Consider the following 20,004-nt stretch of genomic DNA (forward strand, 5'->3'; position numbering starts at 1 on the left):
GGTGCCCTTAAAGACTGTAGCAGTTGCTAAATGTGCTTCCATTTCCTTGTCCATGCTTGCTATTAAATCCACAAGGCCTTTGAATATTCCTGGATTTGTGGAATCTTCTGATTCATCATGGCCTCGCAATGCCAGTTCGAAAGCACCACAGAAACAAATGCAATCAATTATTTTTGATATTATGTGCCTATTCCTATCAACTGCTTCATTGTGTTTCTGTATTGTTTAGAGGTAAGCACTGTTTATGTGCTGCTCAATCGGTGTGTCTCCCAACATTCCCAGTCTTGTCACGTTTTCCATATGCTTTCTTGTGTGTGCATGCTTCTTGATTTATTCAGACAGATGCTTCAAGTCTATCACTCCTTCTCTTGTCCAAGGAAAATCATCATTAAACAGCAAGCAGGGGAAGCAGAACAGTTTGTTTCTTGACGGACACCCTGTAAGCCAATCAGCTTTTGTGTACCAGGTGTTTGAGAATGTACGTGTGTAAAATTTTCCTCTGTCCTGGGTAACTTGTTGTAGTTGTAGGTCTGGCCGATCAGGTCCTAATCTCTTTATATGTCGTTTATCTTCTAGTGGCCGTGCATGGAATGACCGTGTAATTAATTGTTCTACCGTATTCATCATGGATGTCGATGCTGTCCTTACCAATATGAAAGAAGCCTGTCAATAGTCAAAGTACAACGTATAAGATTTGGTGCAATAATATCAAATTTCAGTATAAGTACATCTATCATGTGCATTATCGCAATATATCTCCAAAGCTCCCCTTTGGACAACAGGACTGCTAAAAATACAGCCTTACTGCCTGCTGCCTCTGTGTGCCATAGTGGTTGCTGAAGACACTGCAAAAGAGACTGTTTGAGGACCTTGAACAAGGCAAGGAAGGAATAGATAGTGCCTTTAACAACCGTTATTGCCCAAAGCACAGGGCTAAGGCTCAGTATTAGTAAATGCTATCCACTGAGAGAACAATCTTCAGAATGTGCACCCACCCCAACCACCATCTAGAGTGACCAGTGACCACAAACATAGCCCTAATTCCAATCTAAAAAACGATATCATCAGTTTCTATACCTTTAACACTGTTGTTTGCTGGGTCATAGACGGGATGAAAGAGCAGCAAATGAGTTTGGGTCCTCCTGTTCTCTGTCCAAAAATTGCCCCAAAATTAGGTAATGGTTCTTCAGTTAATGTTTCAGGCTTTACCAGGTGCTGAAAATAAAAATATAACAATTTATTTTTGAAACATTAGGGTAATCAAACAAAGACTGGGGGGGAAAAAACATAACGGTACAATTTTTACCTGCTTGCAGTTTGCATGTAGCTCTTAGATGACAGTTAATAATAGCTCACTGTTGTATGTTAGGATTACAACTTACAAACTGCAAGTAACAAAATGATCTCTCTGACAAATGCAGTGACTCACTGACCTATTTACATCATGTGCATTTTGTGATCTGCATCACGTACATGTTCTTTGCAGCTGCAGGCACATTAACCTTCTGAAGTTCTGCGCTACCTTTCCATGAGTCAAAACTTCCATTACACAAAACTCTGATCTCTCTCTAGGAAAAACATTAGCAACATCCTTGGTGCAACAACATCAGACAGTAGACTGTACTGTAGACAGAAGGGTGGCACTGCACAGGCAGCATGCAGGAGTGAACAAGCCATTTTGCACCAGTGACAAGGCGATTTTACACCTGCATTGGCCCTGTCCAGCCTGCTCGGTTCATAATGCTTGCACTGACAGACTATTGGTAACATGACGGGGCTTATTTACAAGCCGCTTGCGTCACTTTTCTGATGTTAAAAGTGACGCAAAAGTGGCGCAAGGGGCTTGTAAATCTGCCTCGACATTTTTAAGAACTAAAAATTGCATTTTGCTTTGGTCAAGTTGGTACAAATTGTGATACACAATTCCCCGGAAGTTGAACCTTTGCAAAATTCCTCAGTCTGCTGAGAAACACATTTTGGCCAGGCATCTATCTTTCCTAGATACTGATTTCAAGGTGCATGGAGTAGGGTGGGGTATTTAGCGCATAGGGTATTTAGTACAAAGAAAGCATTTTTAGGCCAGAGCTTGGACCGCCGGCTGGCTAGAGTCCAACTTAAGTCACCCAACCACACACCAACTTAAGTCACCCACATAGGGGTAGTAAGCAGCTGCAGCACTATATAATTGCAACAATACAATGAAGACAATTATATTTAAACCGCTAGTGCAAAACGTGCCGGAATGGAAACCAGAAGCCACCCTGGCAAAAAATACTCAAACCAGTCCCGCTCCCTTCACCTCTTCGCTCTAGCTCGCCTCAGTCTCGCCATCTATTTTCTCGCTCTCCTCTCTTTTCTCTTGTCCCCTCTGAACTGTCTCCCTCTCTCCCTCTCTCTAGGCCCCCTGTGGATGCTGCAATTAACCCCAGGGAACTGGGGCAAGGGAGAGAGACCCCACCAGCGGTCCCGGGATTTCAAAACTGGCCTCCGGCCCATGGGGGAAATGTCCTATTGAATGAAAGGCCAGTCTCTGCCCTCTCATCACCTCGAGCCCACGCCTCCTGTGCCACCTGGGACTCGACTACGACTACTTTATACATGAGACAGACAGGTACCGTACTGTCATTTGTCAGCAAAGGTTTCAAGACATGGAAAAAGCATTGAATTTGTTGGAGCAAACGGAACGAGGAGGCACACTCTCAGATGACACAACTGGCACAGCTGGCATGACGCATGATCATGAGGCACCTGACTTGCCACCACAGAGGCTCGAGCCGCCCAGAAGGCGAGCGGCTTTATGTCACCGTCACATCCTTATTCCGGTGATGACTCACAATGGATGTGCCATTTAAACGGTTCGCTATAATAACCTTTCCTGGCTTGGTGCAAACAACGCATTCTGCTGCCAACAACACGGGAAACCTTGTGCGTAGGCGAGGTGCCTGCCGTAAGGCACACACTTTGCAAGCTTATGATGTGAAATGTGCTGCAACACAGCCCCCTTACATGCCAGAAAGGATTTCCATCACACATGCATTGTTTTTTGCTTATTCCTTTTAACATTTGTATGTTTAACATGTTTTCTGTTTGTACAGTGCACAGATACCCAGACGGGTTATGTTCGCGGCATATAAAACTCCTCAAATCAAATAAACACTACAGCAAAGCTGCACTCAGTACCAACAGACACACCTTTATTCCCCGTGGTGGGCGAATAACATTTTATTATGGTGAAGAATCCAGTTTTAAGAGCACCTTGTTTTAAATGAAATCCTGCCCAGCGAAACGTCACATTGACGTATACACATGTTCGTAAACCTCTAAAGGCAAGTGACAAGTTTAGACATCAAATTTCGGGCTTATTGCCTCTCCAAATGTTTTTGTGTTCTCCAGTCTAGTGGGATGTTTCTACCACAAAGCCTTCTGGCTTCCTCGTGCTCCTAAAGTTGCCATGCTCAGTCAGTGCCACTGCCAGCTGAGGGCGGACTGCTGGCAAGGACTGAAGGTACCCGTTCTTCAGTAGCTACTCAGCTGGGTAAGTGCAAGTGAGGAGAGGGGTTCTTACCGAGCCCTTCGACTGAGGCCCAGTCCCTGACCTGACCCGTTATACATAAGATTCTTATGTATAACGGGTCAGGTCAGGGACTGGGCCTCAGTCGAAGGGCTCGGTGACGTGACGGTCTACTGTACACATTACAAAAAAATACAAAAACTTAAGCCTCCACAATCATAGTGAGTGTTGTCGTGATACATACTAGAGTCAAACTCAAAACTGACTGACTCGCTGCTGGCTCCGGCACACTGTGTCTCGTCTGCTCGTCGTCGTGCTCGCTCCGACTCGTGACTCTCTCTGTCTCTGACTGTGACTTAGTCCTCGCACCTCGTGGTCGTGTCGTCTCGTGTGGCAGGCAGCAGGCACTGGCACGGTGACGTGGTGCGCCGAACAGCGTAGAGACTGGAATGGCCAATCACTACTGCATGGCTTCACATTGCCGCAGTGTGATTGGCCATACCATACGCATGGCGCACCAGGGACCGCGCTGAATAAACTCAGCCACTCCTGGCGCTGCATTACCAGCGCCACTGTGCCAGCAGCGCCAGGATTGGCTTAAGAGCAGGGTTAGTCCCTGCCCATAATGAGATCCGGGGGCCTGCGTTAGGAGAAGCACCCTCGGGTCCCAGTCACCTGTAGTAGTCAAAACTACTAAGTGCCTCACACACACGTGTGCGCATGTTCGGGCCAGGATTCCAGAATAGAGCCCAAAACATGACATGCGCATTGCCCACTGCTCTGCTGTCTGCTGGACTGCTGCGCGCCGCTATCCACGTCAGCGGCAGTACCTCCCCCACCCCCCACACACACCCAGGGTAGGCACAGACTGCGATGCTCGACTGCGAAATTCATTAATTCAACAACAGAAGCTGCCGTGGCGGTGCGTCCATTGGGGGCGTTGCTTGGGGCTGTTCCAGCTTAGTGGGGCAACGCCCCAACGCCCCCAATGGACGCACCGCCACTGCTTGACATCAAGTGTGAAGTCTCTTTTGTGTTGTGCGGAACTTTTATTGTGTGCGCGTGCTGTGCTCTTGCTTTACACATTGCTTTTGAAGGGCACCTGACTGCTCAGTGCCAAGCTACCCAAGTGTGCGTACTGGCTGTACAGTGTGTGTAATCAACTGCCACTGACAAGAGTGGTGTCTTCTGCCTGGCTGGGGCATCCCTTCAGCCAACCAGACATTGCTGGTAACAACACATGTCATAAGTAAAGGTATTCCTGGATTTTTGTTAACCTTGTTCCTTAACATTGGTGAGCTCACATGCAATCAGTGGCTTTCTCAAAATGTGTTTTTTTGTCAGCAATGCAGTAATTTATTGGTCCAAATAGCTGTGTACGGCGGTGTTCCTTTGCTCTTTGCTATGCAGCTAATATGCAATGTTTGCATCATATTTTTGTTTGGTCCTTTGTGTTTATGATGCCAATATCTTTTAATATATTTCATTACCCTGTGTAGTCCTGATAGAAGGAAGGTGTGTGGTTGATAAAACAGTAAAATAAAATAGCACACTCCAATGTCTGTGTGGTTTATATTGAAGTGATTTGTTACTAACTTCCCTATTTAAGATTTGTGTTGGAGCCGGGGCGCAGGGGGGTAATTAGAAGTAAAACATGGAACTGCCATCAAGCATGAGTAGTGGGGGTATAATCAGGACAGGCACAGGAAAATGCCTAGTTGAAGAGCACAGACAGAACTGGAAACTACCCAGCTTCTAGAGCACTGCAGAAGGCAGGGATCTGCAGATGCTAGATTGGTGTGGTACGTCCTTCAGATTCTGGTATAAATATTTGTGTATTTGCGGAAGTTTTTTCCCCTTCCCACCTCTTTCTATGCATGTCAGTGAGCATGTTTCTTTCACTCCTTCTGGTCAGGTATAGGTGTTCGCCACCACTCCTTCACCTACGGGGAACAACCTTTACAACGCAACTTTTACAACGCACTGCCATTACAACGAAACTGTTATAACGCAAATGCATTGACAACGCATGCCATTACAGCGCAAGTCTTTACATCGACTTGCACTAGATGGCGTGCTAACATTAAAAATAGTGTAGTTTACTATCCAAACACCTTCCCTACTGTTACGTGGACTGGAGTTAGAATAGTAAATTACACTTTTTTAATGTTAGCACGCCATCTAGTGCAAGTCGATGTAAAGACTTGCGTTGTAAAGACTTGCGTTGTCACTGCATTTGCGTTGTAAAAATTTCGTTGTAACAGCATGCGTTGTAAAAGCATGCGTTGTAACATCATACATCCTTCCCTCTCTGTTCTCTTCTTTGTAATGGATGTCCTTGGCCCAGTACCACGCATTATTAGATTTTATGTCAAGCCTATCAGACAGCACAAGCAATGAGAATGCATGTGTTTTCCTGCTGTCTCCCTCATGTACTTCTTTCTCTCCCTCCACCACTGTTGCTCTCTCGCATTTTTGTGCTTCTTTAAGTGATGCTTCCTCCCCCCATTCTCTGTTGCTGTCCAATACCACACTTGCTGTCTATTGTATTATTATTAATTTTATTTGCGGAGGACCAGGGGCAGCAAATTGCTGCTGCCTTGACAATCTTAAAAACGTTTTAGTGCTATGTTTATGACCTTATTTTATTTACCAATCCATCTTGTATCAGTCAATTTTTAAAAATGGTGTCCTCGTCATGTTTTTTCAGGCAATCATGTGTAATAGAGCATACATGCATATACAAAATGATGCAGCTGCATCATTAGTCCTTTTGTGTTTTTTCAGCTTTTCACCATGCTCCACAGCATCTTGGCAGTACTGTACAGCAGTGGTTCTTAATCTGTGGTCCAAGAACCCATTGGGGTTCACAAGGCCTACTCAGGCAACTCTTTTGCAAAATTAAATATTATTAAAATTAAAATTAATAAAGTATATACAAATAAAGACGCAACATTGAAAATGTGAAAACCTTTCTATATTTGATTCTGAATTAAACAAAATATTGAAATATTTGAGCATTTGTGTACTTTTTTTTCTATTCTTGTGTACTGTTTGGAAATTCAAATCATAGAAATTGCTTGGACTAGGGGCCCTTCGTTTCCAATTATGAGCCAGTGGGGGCCCCTGGATTTCAGTCATGATTCAGTGGGGGTCCACAGCAGTCAAGAGGTTAAGAACCACTACTGTACAGCATGGCTGAAAGGCATTAGCAACGCCAGTAGATCAGAAAGGCACAACCCATTGGGATTACAATGCTTGTTCCCTTTGCCTGCATCCATTGCTCCCACCCATCACAGCTGCCACGCCCGCCTCTCTTGAGCTCCCTCTGTTTGCCTCAGATCTCCATGCCTGAGGTGCAGGGATGGCAGCAGGTGAAGAGACACATTGAGGAGCTTAAAGGGTGGTACCTGGGAGGGGCTGGAGGGGGCAGTTGAACTCTAATTCCTTCCTTCAGCTATACTATAATTTCCTATGCAATTACTTTTAAATGCTACTTTCTGGTACAACCTGTGCATTGCATTAACACTCACTGAATGAACATCTTTTCTTTCTAGGTCATAAGCTGCCTGAGTTTCTGAGAAAAGTGACCAGAACCCATCTGATGGTTGTCATACTTCTGCTGATCGGCACTTTAGCTGGCCTCGCTGTGTCCTACGCTGGTGAGTGACCGCCTCTTCCTTTTGTGACAGCCTTTTGAACCCCGAGATTCAAGTCTTACATATGGCCCCACATGAGCGCCAAAATGCTACATTTAAAAGCAGTACAATAAAAGTCTTGATTATAAAGTGATAGACCCTCTGTCAATGGTCTGATGACAGAGGGTGGTGATAGAAGAGTGTCAATGGTTTCTCCCCAGTAGCAGCCCTTCTGGTGTTTGGCTGTCATGTCTAGGACTGCTTCTGATGGAAACTAATTCACCAATTTAGAAATTTCAGTCTCTGAAGAAGTTTTATCTAGATCAACAAAGTGACTTTTAGTTATGCTAGGAAAGCAATCTTAGGAAGTTTTTTTTTTTCTTCTATGTCTGCCCTGACGTTAAATGGATGACTGTCCCTTTCTCCAAACCAGCGACACCTTGGTTCCTTGCAAGGTCCTGATGAGACTTTTTTAAATAAAATAATTTTTATATCTATATATATATATTTTTGATTGAAACATCAGCATGAATATCTCACATGTTACAAAACTAACATCGTCAATGTTGAACAGTATTGGTGAAAACATAGGCAGTACAATAAAATAATGCTCGTTCATATTTTCCCCCAGACCCCTTTCCCGGGTCCCAGACATATCTCGGTAAATGTTGTGGTCTCGCGCCCCCCCCCCAACATTTCTAATCCATAGAAACTCAGCCATGGCTGCCAGATGTTCCTAAACTTCCTGGGGCACCCTCTCGCTTTATACACTGGGGCAGATTTATGACGACTGGCGCATCCCTGCATATCAGCAGGGAGGCGCCAGTTATTATGCGCCACAGCTGCGCCACCATGGATGCGCCGCATTTATAATGCGGCGCACCATGGGGCAAAAACGGCACAGATGCGTCACGCATCTGTGCCGAAAAGTGGCGCAATGCTGGAGTTGCGTCGCAAGCGCGACGCAGCTCCAGCAATGATCTGGGGGGCCCTATCTCTACAATGCTGCGTCAATCCTTACGCCTGCTTCAAGCAGGCGCAGGGTTTTGACGCAGCATGGGCCTAAAAGTGACTGAGTGAAATCTTGTAGATTTCACTCAGCCACTTTTAGGAGGCGTTCCTGCGCCGGAACGCCCCCACCTGCCCTGGAACGCCTACATGTGGCGCAGGGCTTTACAACGTGACGCATCTGGGAGATGCGTCACGTTTGTAGATACCCCGCACCATGGCGCAGGATTTGCGCCGCTGCTGCGTCACAAAAGTGACACAACGGCGGCATAAATGAGGCGCAAGTCAAACATAAATCTGCCCCACTGTTTTTTCCACCACCATGTACAAATCCATATTAGCTCACCATTCCGACATAGTGTGCAAGTCTGATCCTCCCCAAAACTTAGAAATATCTCGTTTTGCCACCACAATTCCTAGATTACTTAGTAGGAGTTTGTACCTGGGAATGTCTACCTCTGTAATTTTACCTAGGAGAATGTATTTAGGTTCCATTGTGGTCTGTACTTCTAGTATTCTGTTTAGTTCTTTGACTATCCGAGTCCAGTATCTCTGTATCGGTGCACATTCCCATAGTGTATGGACATATGAGCCCCAGTCTTTTTTACAACGCAGACACATTGGTGTCTCTGCTCTGCCCATAGCATGAAATGTCACTTGGTCGTAGTATACTCTGTGAAGCACTTTGAACTGTATGAGACATAGCCTAAGCTTAATCGCTACTTCGCTGGGTTAGATAAGTGCCATTTCCCAGTCAATGTTGTCTAGTGTACCCACCGTTTCCACCCATTTATTTATTTCTAAGCATGATTAATGTGTCTGGGATATTATTGATTATAGTTTTATATGTCCAGGAGACTGCATTTCCAAGTATCTCCTCTTGTAGCAGTCTTCCTTCTAGCGGTGCATATTTGGGGATATCGGCTACCTCAGGCTTTTGGGGCATCCAAACATGGTGTAGTTGTATATATTTTTAGCTTTGTTTATCGGACAAGCTGTATTCTGTTTGGAGCTCTGTAAAAGTAATGAGGTCTCCTTTTCGTATTATGTCTCCTAACGTCACAATACCAATAGTGTCCCAGCCTTTGAAGCCCTGCAACTTCGTAAACTCTGGCATCCGCTTGCCATCCCACAATGGTATGGTCTCCCATTTCATCTGTCTGTCCGCGCCTTTCCAGGCTTCAATTGCCCTCTGTTTTGTGGGGCGTAAGCTCCGCGTTCCAGAACCCCATATATATAATGTAAGTAAGAATGCTTCTGAAATTGTAGCCTTTCTAAGGCATATGTGGAGTGGTCGCCCGGCACGTTTCCCCATTCGTTAATAACTATTAGGTGTGCTGTTCTATAGTAGGCCCTGATATCTGGGATGGCAATACCCCCGTTATACTGACTGCGTTGCAGTGTTCGTTGCACCACTCCAGGGTGGCCCCGTCCCATTGGAGTGTGCGAACTTCGTCATTGTTTGACCTGAAGACCAAATCTGGGTTTTTGTGATATGTACTTTGCAGTGCCTAGAGTAGTCTGTGGAGCGTTACCATTTTATGCATGGCCGCCCTTCCTAGCAGTGTCAGCGGTAGACATCTCCATCTGGCAACATCGTCTTGAAAGTCCGCCAGCACACGCATAATATTGTGTGTAAGGCAGTCAGCTTCATTTGTGGATATGTATAACCCCAGGTATCGGAACCCATCTTTAGTGATGTATCAGTGATCTGGTATGGTATGTATGTCAATGGAGGTACCGATGGGGTAAAGACTTGACTTCCCCCAATTAATGTTATATCCTGCATGTTTACCAAACTCCCTGACTAGATGGAATATAAGGGGTAGTGTGGTATCAGGGCTGGAGATGTATAATAGAATATCATCAGCGTAGAGGGAAATCCGTTCATCTATCATCTGGCCCTTGGTGTCTCGAAAGCCCTTTATGTCTGGTTTGATTCTGATTAGGCATGCCAGTGGTTCTAAGACTAGTGCAAAAAGCAGGGGAGATAGTGGGCAGCCCTGTCTGGTACCTCTGCGAATGGGTAATTCATTGGACTTTACCCCGTTCACTCTGACTCTTGTCCTAGAATTTGTGTATAACAAGTCAATCCATGTCTGGAATTTCCTTGCGAAACCTAGTTTTGGGAGTAGTTGCCACATAAATGGTCAGTGGACTGTGTCTAAGGCCTTCTCCGTATCTAATGACAGCAGTTACAGCGGAAAAGGTAATGGTTTCGCGGTGTCTAGCCAATTCGCTAACCTACGTAAATTAAGGGGTGTAGCCCATTGAGGCATGAAGCCTGACTGGTCTCCGTGAATCAGAGATGTAATGACTGTTAGTAGTCGCGTCGCTAAAATAGAGACCAAGATTTTAGTTTCAACATTCAATAGGGAGATGAGGCGGTAGGATCCACATCTCCGGAGGTTTGCCAGATTTTGGTATAAACACCACAGTGGCTTGGCAGAGGCCTGGTTGCAGCCTCCACTCTTCCCTTGCTGCCCTGAACATGTTTAATAGGCGGTGCGCCAATAAGCCGCTGTTATGCTTAATAAATTCTGCTGGTAGGTCGTTAGACCACTTCTGCTTGGTGATGGCCTCCTGTACTTCCGGCAGGGTTATGTCTGCCTCTAGAGCTTTGCTGTCTTTCTGTCTCAGAGTGGGCATCTGTATGTCACTCAAGTATATCTGTATTTGGGCCTCATATACAGATTTTCTCACCTTGTATAGGTCTGTGTACTAGCTTGCAAAAGCTCCCGCTATAGTATGGGCAGTTGTGTGTCTATTTCCCGCTTCCTCTATTTGGTTAACCCAATTTGCCTCTCTCTCTTTGCGGTTCAACCAAGTTTGGAGTCGTCCTGTCCTATTGCCCGTCTCATATAATCGATGCTGTGTGGCTTGAATTTGATTCTTAACTTCCCCTTCTGCCAGAGCCCGGAGTCCCCGTCTTGTGATCTCAAGTTGTCTGAGCGAGTCTGCCTCGGATTCCGGGATAATGTTTCCCTCTAATTCTAGGAGCTTACCCTCTATAATTTCCATTTGACGCATTTCCTCCCTTCTTTTTTGTGCAATTACATCCTGTAGCCTGCCCCCAATCTCTGCCTTATATGCCTCCCAGAGGGTGGGGTCTGAGGGTACTGAACCCTCATTTTCTTGAAAGAACAGCCTGGTCTCCGTTATTATTAAGCCCATCACTGCCTCATCTTAAAGATCCCATGCACTTAGTCTCCATTCTGCACGTTGTCTACCCCCTGTCCTTCCTATCTCTACCCAAAGTGGAGAGTGATCTGAAATGCCTCTTGCTAGGTAATCCACCTTGCTTACTGACTGGATTTCACCCGACGGGGAGAATAAGTCATCAAGTCTGGAGAAGACTTTATGTGCCCCTGAGAAATACAGGTAACAGCGTTCTATTGGGTGGTGTTTTTGCCAGATGTCAGTTAATCCCAGCGACTTTATGAATTCTGCCAGTGGGTAAACCCAATCCCCTCCCATTTAGGTCTACCCATGTCTTAGTGACATGAAAAGGGCGGGTTTTACTAATTAATATAGCTACTCCTCTCGCTCCGGGGGAAAAGCCGGCATGTGCCAAGCGGACGTAGGCTCCCCTCCCAAGGAAGGTGCAGTGTGTGCCTTGAAGATGGGTTTCTTGCAATAGCATAATGTCTGGTTTGAGTCTCTTGAGATACCTATTAACCAACCCTCTTTTACTCTTGTTACCTAGCCCATTAATATTCCATGTCAAGACCATGACCGAATCTTCATTCATGTCATGTGTAATTCGTGGTATCCATGGCTGCCCCGGTGTTCCTACCAGGGTTTCCCTATCTTCCATTCTTGACAGTGAGTTTCACGTTCCCTGCTGTTAGCTGTTTGAAAACCTTGTTGAACCCTTAAGTTACTAGTAACTACCCCCCTGCCCTACTCCTCCCACCCCACTTCCTCCTACGCCCTATACCTATCCCCTGAACTGTCAACATGACAACTTGGGTTGGTGATGTTTGAGAAGTCTGTAGAGCCCTCCCCTTCCACTACCCCTACCCCCTACTGAACAATTCAACTGATAAAGGATACGAACAAACGTTGAAAAAGGAAAAGAAAAGAAGTTCTCATCAGTCTCTCCTGAACTTGAGAGGGCTGGGGGGGAGACCTCTGCAACCATCCTATGGCGCCTCTACCCCCGGTCTGTGCCCATGTTTCATTCCTCTGTTTCGCTTTGTTCTTGCTGTTGCCGTGTTTAGTTAGGATTTTTCTCAGTTTAGGAGTAGTAAAGTTAGGAGTCCTAACTTTACTACTCCTAAACTGAGAAAAATCCAAATTTTAAGACTTTCGGTATTCACAGAAGGCATTTAGGAGTCCTAAAGTTAGGAGTCCTAACTGTACTACTCCTAAACTGAGAAAAGTCCTAATTTTAAGACTTTTGGTATTCACAGAAGGCATTTAGGAGTCCTAAAGTTAGGACTCCTAACTTCTGTGAATACCGAAATGAGTAAGTGCCTTCTGTGATTACCAAAATGAGTAAGTGACTTCTGTGAATACCAAAATGGTAGTAAGTTTAGGATTTTGTCTTAAGTTAGTTCTGTGAATCGGGCCCATAGTCTCTACGGAGATTTCTCACCAGGAGGTTGGGCTACAGTATCTAGAGGACCTGCTTATGCTATATGGGTTAAAGATGAGACCAGCTTTACCAAATCAATTATATTAGATTGCCCGTCCTTGGATAAAGCCTTGAGTATTCCTTGGTAAGGTTACATCATTTCCATTTTTAGTAGTCTGTTTAAGATGCCAATCCAGTCCAATTCCTCTCAGGTGAACTCTCTAACCAAATTGTCTATTAAAGATGTCTTCATGAATCATCAAACGTAATCTCGTATGAGATCTGAAGCAGCTAAGCCAACTGTTATGTCCTCCATGTCACTTTTGCTGGAAGAGCTATTTATCTAGGGTTACTAATTTATTGCAGTGTTTTGTATTGACTAGATTTAGATTTGGGACTGGCTATCATTTGGTGGCTTTCCATACTATGAAATCTTGCCCTCCAAATACGATTCCCTGTCCCTATGATGGGCTGAGAAAGAAAAGTACAGTCCATTTTATGTTATTTCGTGATTTTATTCAAATGTTATCAGTTACTATCTAAACCTCTTCTGGTAGCACGGAACATCAGATCACATACTGCCACCCTCAAATTTAGGCTTGACTTGAATGATAGTAGGGTCTGTTTTAATGTTGCACTTTTTATCTTGAAAGCAATCAAGGCACGAAAAAGCATCATGTTTTAAATGTTGGTAGCCTGTAGAATTATTACTTTGGTTTGATGTCTTTTAACTATATATAGTGAACATGGATGAATTTATTCATTTATTTTAGGTATTGTCTAGGATTGTGCTTATAGCTTTTAATTGCTTGTACTTGTTATTATTTAACGTTTTGAAGTGAATCGATTAATGGGCGCTTTTTAGGTCTCAGCTCTAGATGGCGTGCATGCGCTGTCTCAAAGAGACATGGTGGAGTTACATTGTGGGCTTACAGCCCCCCATAAGTTTCCCATTTGCTGGCACCATCGTCGCTCCATTATTTGTTCTCCCCATTTGTCAAGGTTATGCATACGTCATGCCTCTTACAGTTTTTAGCCTTCTCTTAGAGCACCAGCCAACTACTTCAAAACATACGCTGTGACCACTTTCATCCTTTGTTTCAGGACTACATTTGTATTTTTTAAATGGGTGACCGGTCCCTCCTCACGTTATGAGCACTAGTGTTTTTATTGCCGACGAGTGCAATTCTTTTTTGGAAATGCTGTGCTGTTGCCTGCCTTTTGTTTGCCCCATGGCTGCGCCTAGAGGAGCTGCATCCAAGGGAATAGCCTGAAAAATAAAATATCCCCAACTTTGTGCCGCATGGAATTGGATGTCCTAGCAAAGTGAGCGATCTTGACCACTGTTCCCTTTAAGGTACACATGCACCTCTCTTACCCCGAGCACGCACTGCTGTGTGTGGCGCGCACACACACATACAGGACACTTCGTAAGAATGTTTGAGCCGCCACTTGTGAAAGGCTTGCAACGCAAAAAACGGGCATTTCCTAGATGCGGACGGTGGACGGAAGAGGAAGATTCAGGAGCAGCAGATAAGTCTGTCTCTTGGGGCTTGGGGCTTGGGGCTGTTGGGCTGTTGGGCTGAGGGCACTTTTGTTAGTAAAGCACCTCTGCAGGGCAGATTGTGGGCTTTTGTTTAACCCCTTTGCAGCTAGGGCTTTTCCTACCCTATGTTAGGCCTTTTTTTGGGCTATTTGGGGTAGTTTGCGCTTAGGTCCCTGTAACTTTTTGACCACATAAGATATCCACCAAATTTGCATCCTTTTCTTCCAACATCATGGGGATTCTAAAGGTATCCAGGGTTTGTGGATTCCCCTTGAGGGGACCCAGAAAATAGCCAAAATACAGATACATTTTTTGGGGGGGGAATGGGAAAAAAGGGCTACCGATGAAAGCATCTGTTTTTTTCCCTGCAAATGATATCAAAAAAAGGATTGTGGTGCTGAAATCACCATCTTCCCAGCTTTCAGGGACAAGCAGACTTTTGTCAGAAAACAATTTTTTTACACAGTTTTGGCATTTTTCTGGGACATAGCCTATTTTTGCTATTTTTTGTGCTTTCAACCTCCTTCCAGTTAATGGTGGAAATGGGAATGAAATCAATAATGGATCCCAGAAAGCTATACATTTTAGAAAAGTAAATACAATTCTGAATTCCGCAAGGGGTCATTTGTGTTGATCCTTCAATGTTTCTTTTTAGAAACTGTTGGCCTTGGCCCTTTTTGTAGGGTCATTCCTGAACATTTTGCCTTCCTCCTGTCTTTTTTCTGACCTGTTTTTGTTGGTTTTATGATTCTGGGCACTTTTCCACTGCTGATCAGTGCTAAAGTGCATATGCTTTCCTTATTGTAAATTGATGTATGGATTAGTGATTCTATGATTGGCTGATTTGGTTTACTTATCAGACCCTAGTACAGTGCACTGAGTGTGCCCAGGGCTTGTAAATCAAATGCTGCTGGTGGGCCTGCAGCACTGGTTGTGCCACCCACAGAAGCAGCCTGTAAAGTGTGTCTAAGGCCTGCCATTGCAGAGCCTGTGTGCAGACTGGTACTGCCATGTTGACTGGCAAGTGCACCCACTTGCCAGCCCCTAAACCTTCCCTTTTCTTCATATCAGACACCCTATGGTAGGCCCCAGGGCAGGCTGCATTGTAAGTCTAAGGTAGGACATGTCCTGATGTGTGTGGCATGTCCTGATAGTGAAGTACAGCATTTTCGTTTTTCACTATTGCAAGGCTACCTGTTTGCCATAGGCCAGGTTGGGCAGTTTGATTACTACATCCTATAATCCTAACTGACCCAGGGAACATGGTAGAAACCGAACTGGTCTGACCAACACTGTCGCTGCTGCTGACTTCGATTCCCGAGACCGCATCGTGGCAGGCGCCCTGCTCGTAAGTTTCACAACACACCGCCTCGTTTCACACCGCATCTGGGCCGACCGACGCCAGCTCCCACCAACCGGCTCCGTCGATGCAATGCAACCTGCCAGCACCGCATCGAGCACCGTCTTGCCCTGCACCGCACACCTTGGTCTCACCGATGACATCCCAACGACATCACCGAGACGCTGCCTGCACCGCATCGAGAGGACACCGTGCCCTGCACTGCTTCCATCTTGCAACGCAACCGCAACGGTTGCCACATCCGGTTCGCACCCCCGTGCCTACCGCAACGAGTAAAGGTACTGTACCCGATTCTGTTCACACTTGTGCCGACCCGTATTGACGCGGTCAGCTGGAATTGCTAGACTCGGTTGTTTTTAACATCGTGGTAGCCGGACGAAGCTACCGACTCGTACGAATTGTGATTTTCAAGTATTCCTACAAAGAGCATTATTTTTGATACAGTATTGTGGATTTTTGTCGTATAAGGTCTTGTGATAAGTCTATATAAAAATACTTATTTTTAATATACTACCTGTGTGGTGTCCATCTGTAGTGTTGTCACTTGATTACTGTATGTGTTCACAAATGCTTTACACACTGCCTCTGTGATAAGCCTGCCTACTCATGCCACGCTATCAAGGGGGTGAGCAGGTTTTTTTTTTAGGAGTGTACCCCCTTACCCTGACTAGACGCAAGGGTCCCTATTTGGTCAAAGGTACCTACCTCTGCCAACTAGAGACCCCCAAATCGAACAATGTGCAACAGCTCACAACATCAACTTAGACAGATTTGGGGCATAAGAAAATTGATTCTGGAACAAGACCTCAAAACTGTGGTGTAGTCTCTCGCTCTCTCTTGACCAGTATATAGAATTGCCCTTCTCCCAGACAATTCCAAAGTTCACCTAGGCCAACTAAGAGCAACACTACATGCTGCAGCATGCTTTGTCTTGTGTCTCAAGATATTTGACCACATTTACCCTGCCCTGCTAATGCTTCAATGGCTCCCCATGGAAGTGGGGGCCCAATTCAAAATTGGTTATATTATCACCAGAGCGCTGCACTCCTCTTCACCCTCCTATCTAAATGAGAAACTGCAAAACTCCGGAACAAATAGGGATTCTATAAATGCCCAATCCCTCGTCCTGGAACCCCCCCCACCTTCAGTTGAGAATGATACATGAACTTGTCTTTCTCTGGTATTGCCACTAGAATCTTGAACTTTCTGCCTCCTTCACTTTGTCTAACCACTTGCCTAGAAACCTTTAAAAAGGACCAACAATATGTGCAATAAGTTGTCCCACCTGACCTGTATTTCTTCACTCCGGGGCCATGTACAGGCTCCCTAATCTGGCCACAATGTAAAAACTCTACACAATTAAAAATGTTCATCCTTGTATCATATCTTATTGCTAATTTTAGTTTTCATTTACTTTGTTTTTTTCAACTACAATTTCTTTATATATTTTACTTTGATTAAAGTTGTAAACAAGTGAATTCAATACATACAGTGCTATACAATAGTATGTGCATTATCATACAATGTCGTACAATATATAATACCAATTCATTTCACAGTATTTAATTGTATGCACATGAACCTTGTTTAATTTTTTTTAACACAATGAATCTTTATCATATATATGTATTTTTTCATGAGCTGAATATGCTCATAACATTAAGCTACCCCCACATGGGCTAACCACTCATCCCTCACATGCATACTCATACATTCCCTCATTTCTACCTTGCCTACTTCTTCCCACCATTATTTTACAATCACCATCTAGAAGAAAACGTGGAAGGGTATATTTGCTTAGCTTTTACTGTGTAGTAGGTAGAACTTTGATGAAAGTCGGTCTATGATCATATCTGTGGACAAAAGGTCCAGATTCCACCTTCTTCAAGACCAATTGTGATAACACCTCAGGGACTGGCGGGCCCACCTGTGGGATATCTATAAATAATGTAATATATTTATTTTGAGAAAGTGGCCAGATTGAGAACATCAGCATGCTACCATGTCAACCAAATCACAATGTTGTTTCTGCGACATAGAGAAGAAGCTTCCTCAATTTTGAGAAAAGGGAAGAAGAAAGGTTTGTTAAGTGGATAGATAGATCTGTACAAAGTTCATTTAACCGAGATGGTTATTCATTGTAATTTACTTTGTATCCCACATGGTGAGGGCAAGCATAAACAAATGTGTATCCCGCCATTTCTGGATTCATACTGTCTTTCTCTGGTAGTGCCACTAGAATCGGGTACTCTCTGCCTCCCTCACTCCCTTGCAACCTATAAAAAGACCTCAGGATCCTCCTATTTAACAGACATCTTGAGCAACCCACCCTTGAGCAGACTCAAGTCAGCTCTCCAATGCTTCCTGATTGGCTTTTGTTGTATGATCTAGCAATCTAAATCAATGCTTTAACTGTGTATGTCCTCTGCCCAATTGTTGTAACTGTCTCTTGTGGTAACTCCTGTATCATCGACTGATGTAAACATCCAAGTTTAACTACTATTACTGTACCCCGCTGTACCTTGTGTGTTGTAAAGCACTCTGATGCCTTCAGGCCATGTCCACGCTATATGAAATTGTAAAAATAAATAATTCAAATCCCTTGCAGCGAATGCTGAACCCACTCAGTTAATTTATTGCCCATTGGAATATATTTCATATGTAGCATTCTTTATGTTTCCTTTACCTACAACTTATTGCTTTCTATCTGTGTAACTAATCACCTAAGCTCCCTACATATGCGCAGTAAGCACTATAGAAATGCTTAATACAATACTAACTGGCAAACTAGCTGATGTGCAGTAACAAGCTAATTGTATGAATATTTAAATCCGGTAAGGTGCAAGAGGATGTAGTGTGAAATGGAATGTCTATTGAATACTGCCCTATGAGCATGGCCTATGTTTGAGTGATTATATAGAATAAGAGAACAATCCAGCAGGGAATTACTCCACTGACCGGATCAGCCTACTGCTGGGGGCGGAGTTTGCTGAGTAGCGTCTGCCTGAACTCTTCTTTTGAAATGCTGATTCCCATAAAACCAGGCTGTTGTGGGCAATGTTTTGGTTCAGGCGCGTTACACATTGCAGGGCTGTTGATTTTCCAAAGAAGCTCCTTGGTAGTATTTTAAGAGCGGTTAAATATTAAACACCCTGCTGCTTATTTACAAGCCCCTTGCGCCACTTTTGCATCATTTTTAACATGGAAAAGTGACGTACGGGTGGCGCAAGGGGCATGTAAATCTGCCACCCTGTGTTTCATATCTGAAAAGCATACCCTTTCCTCATCACAGAGGAAGAGCATTCGCCATGAAAGTTCTGCAGCTGCTCTGTGTGCTCCTCAGCCTGGCACTGGGCTTTCTTGCACTAGCTGTCACTATAAGTTTGTTCTTTGCAATGTCAAAACTGTACTGTAGTTAGCATGTATATAGTGTGGAAATCAACAAGAGAGGAAGGGAACAAAATAGTACCACTCCTACTCCCCTCAAACTAAATTAAATAATCAACAGAGGAGTGTATCAAAATAGTAAAAAGAGAGAAGAGCAAGCATGGAAACAATCGCAGTAAATTTTTACTGTTAGAAAAAACCACTCGTTTTTTTAAAAAAGCCCTCACTCACCAAACTGGTTGGTGACATGCTTCATCATTGGGCCCCACCAGGAGTGGCTGAATACCACCCTAGTGTGCTGCGATGACAGTTTACTGTGGAGCTGGTAAAAAATGTTTTGTGAAGGGTGAATTTAGTGAAATTTAAAAATGTCCGAATTGTGTCAAAAGAAATCTTTATTGGTTTTGCCAATCAGACATGGTTAACAAATTATTGTGAGGGATAAAGAACTAGAATTAAAAGTTCATTTTTATCCCTGAGGGTGAGGTCAACATGTTTCTGCCTTAATGAGTGCTAGTCAGGCTTTCATCAGGACCAGGAGAGTGATAGTGAAGACCCGGCAGTGTGGGCGCGCTAAGGCCCACCCTAACCAAGGGTTTACAAGTGTTAAAAATATAAGAAAACACACGGAGTAGATTCCGTTATATGTAGAGTGGAACCGAGTTTATTCTAGTAAAAAATGAAGTTTTTTGTGACAAAGAGAGACATACAACACAGAAAGACATAAAAGACAAACAAATTAGAGCCAGTATGCTTCCAACAAATGTCACAGTTAGATAATATGCAAATGTGCTCTTCAAGGTACACTACAATAGCAGTAACAGGATCTCAGGTGCTGTTAACAGCGAACTCAAGTGGATAAAGGACTACCAATGGAGTCCATGTGAAAGAGCAGTGACCAAACGTTCCCTGTCTTTTTCATACAGCTATTTTATACGACATAGAAGATCGAAATGCCCACGTAACTTAATTACT

The 20,004-nt window shown here is 44.2% G+C and overlaps 1 protein-coding gene across 1 annotated transcript in view; it reads left to right on the plus strand.

Annotated features, from left to right (window-relative positions):
* Positions 1-20,004, plus strand: part of LOC146812973 (early activation antigen CD69-like) — a 476,482-nt gene that overhangs the window by 294,363 nt on the left and 162,115 nt on the right. The window contains exon 2 of the mRNA XM_085614656.1: positions 7,069-7,173. Within this exon, the coding sequence (XP_085470782.1) occupies positions 7,069-7,173 (105 nt within the window). The remainder of the gene's footprint in view (positions 1-7,068; positions 7,174-20,004) is intronic.

The sequence above is a fragment of the Triturus cristatus genome, chromosome 7 (assembly GCF_964204655.1).
Source record: "Triturus cristatus chromosome 7, aTriCri1.1, whole genome shotgun sequence".
Taxonomy (NCBI): domain Eukaryota; kingdom Metazoa; phylum Chordata; class Amphibia; order Caudata; family Salamandridae; genus Triturus; species Triturus cristatus.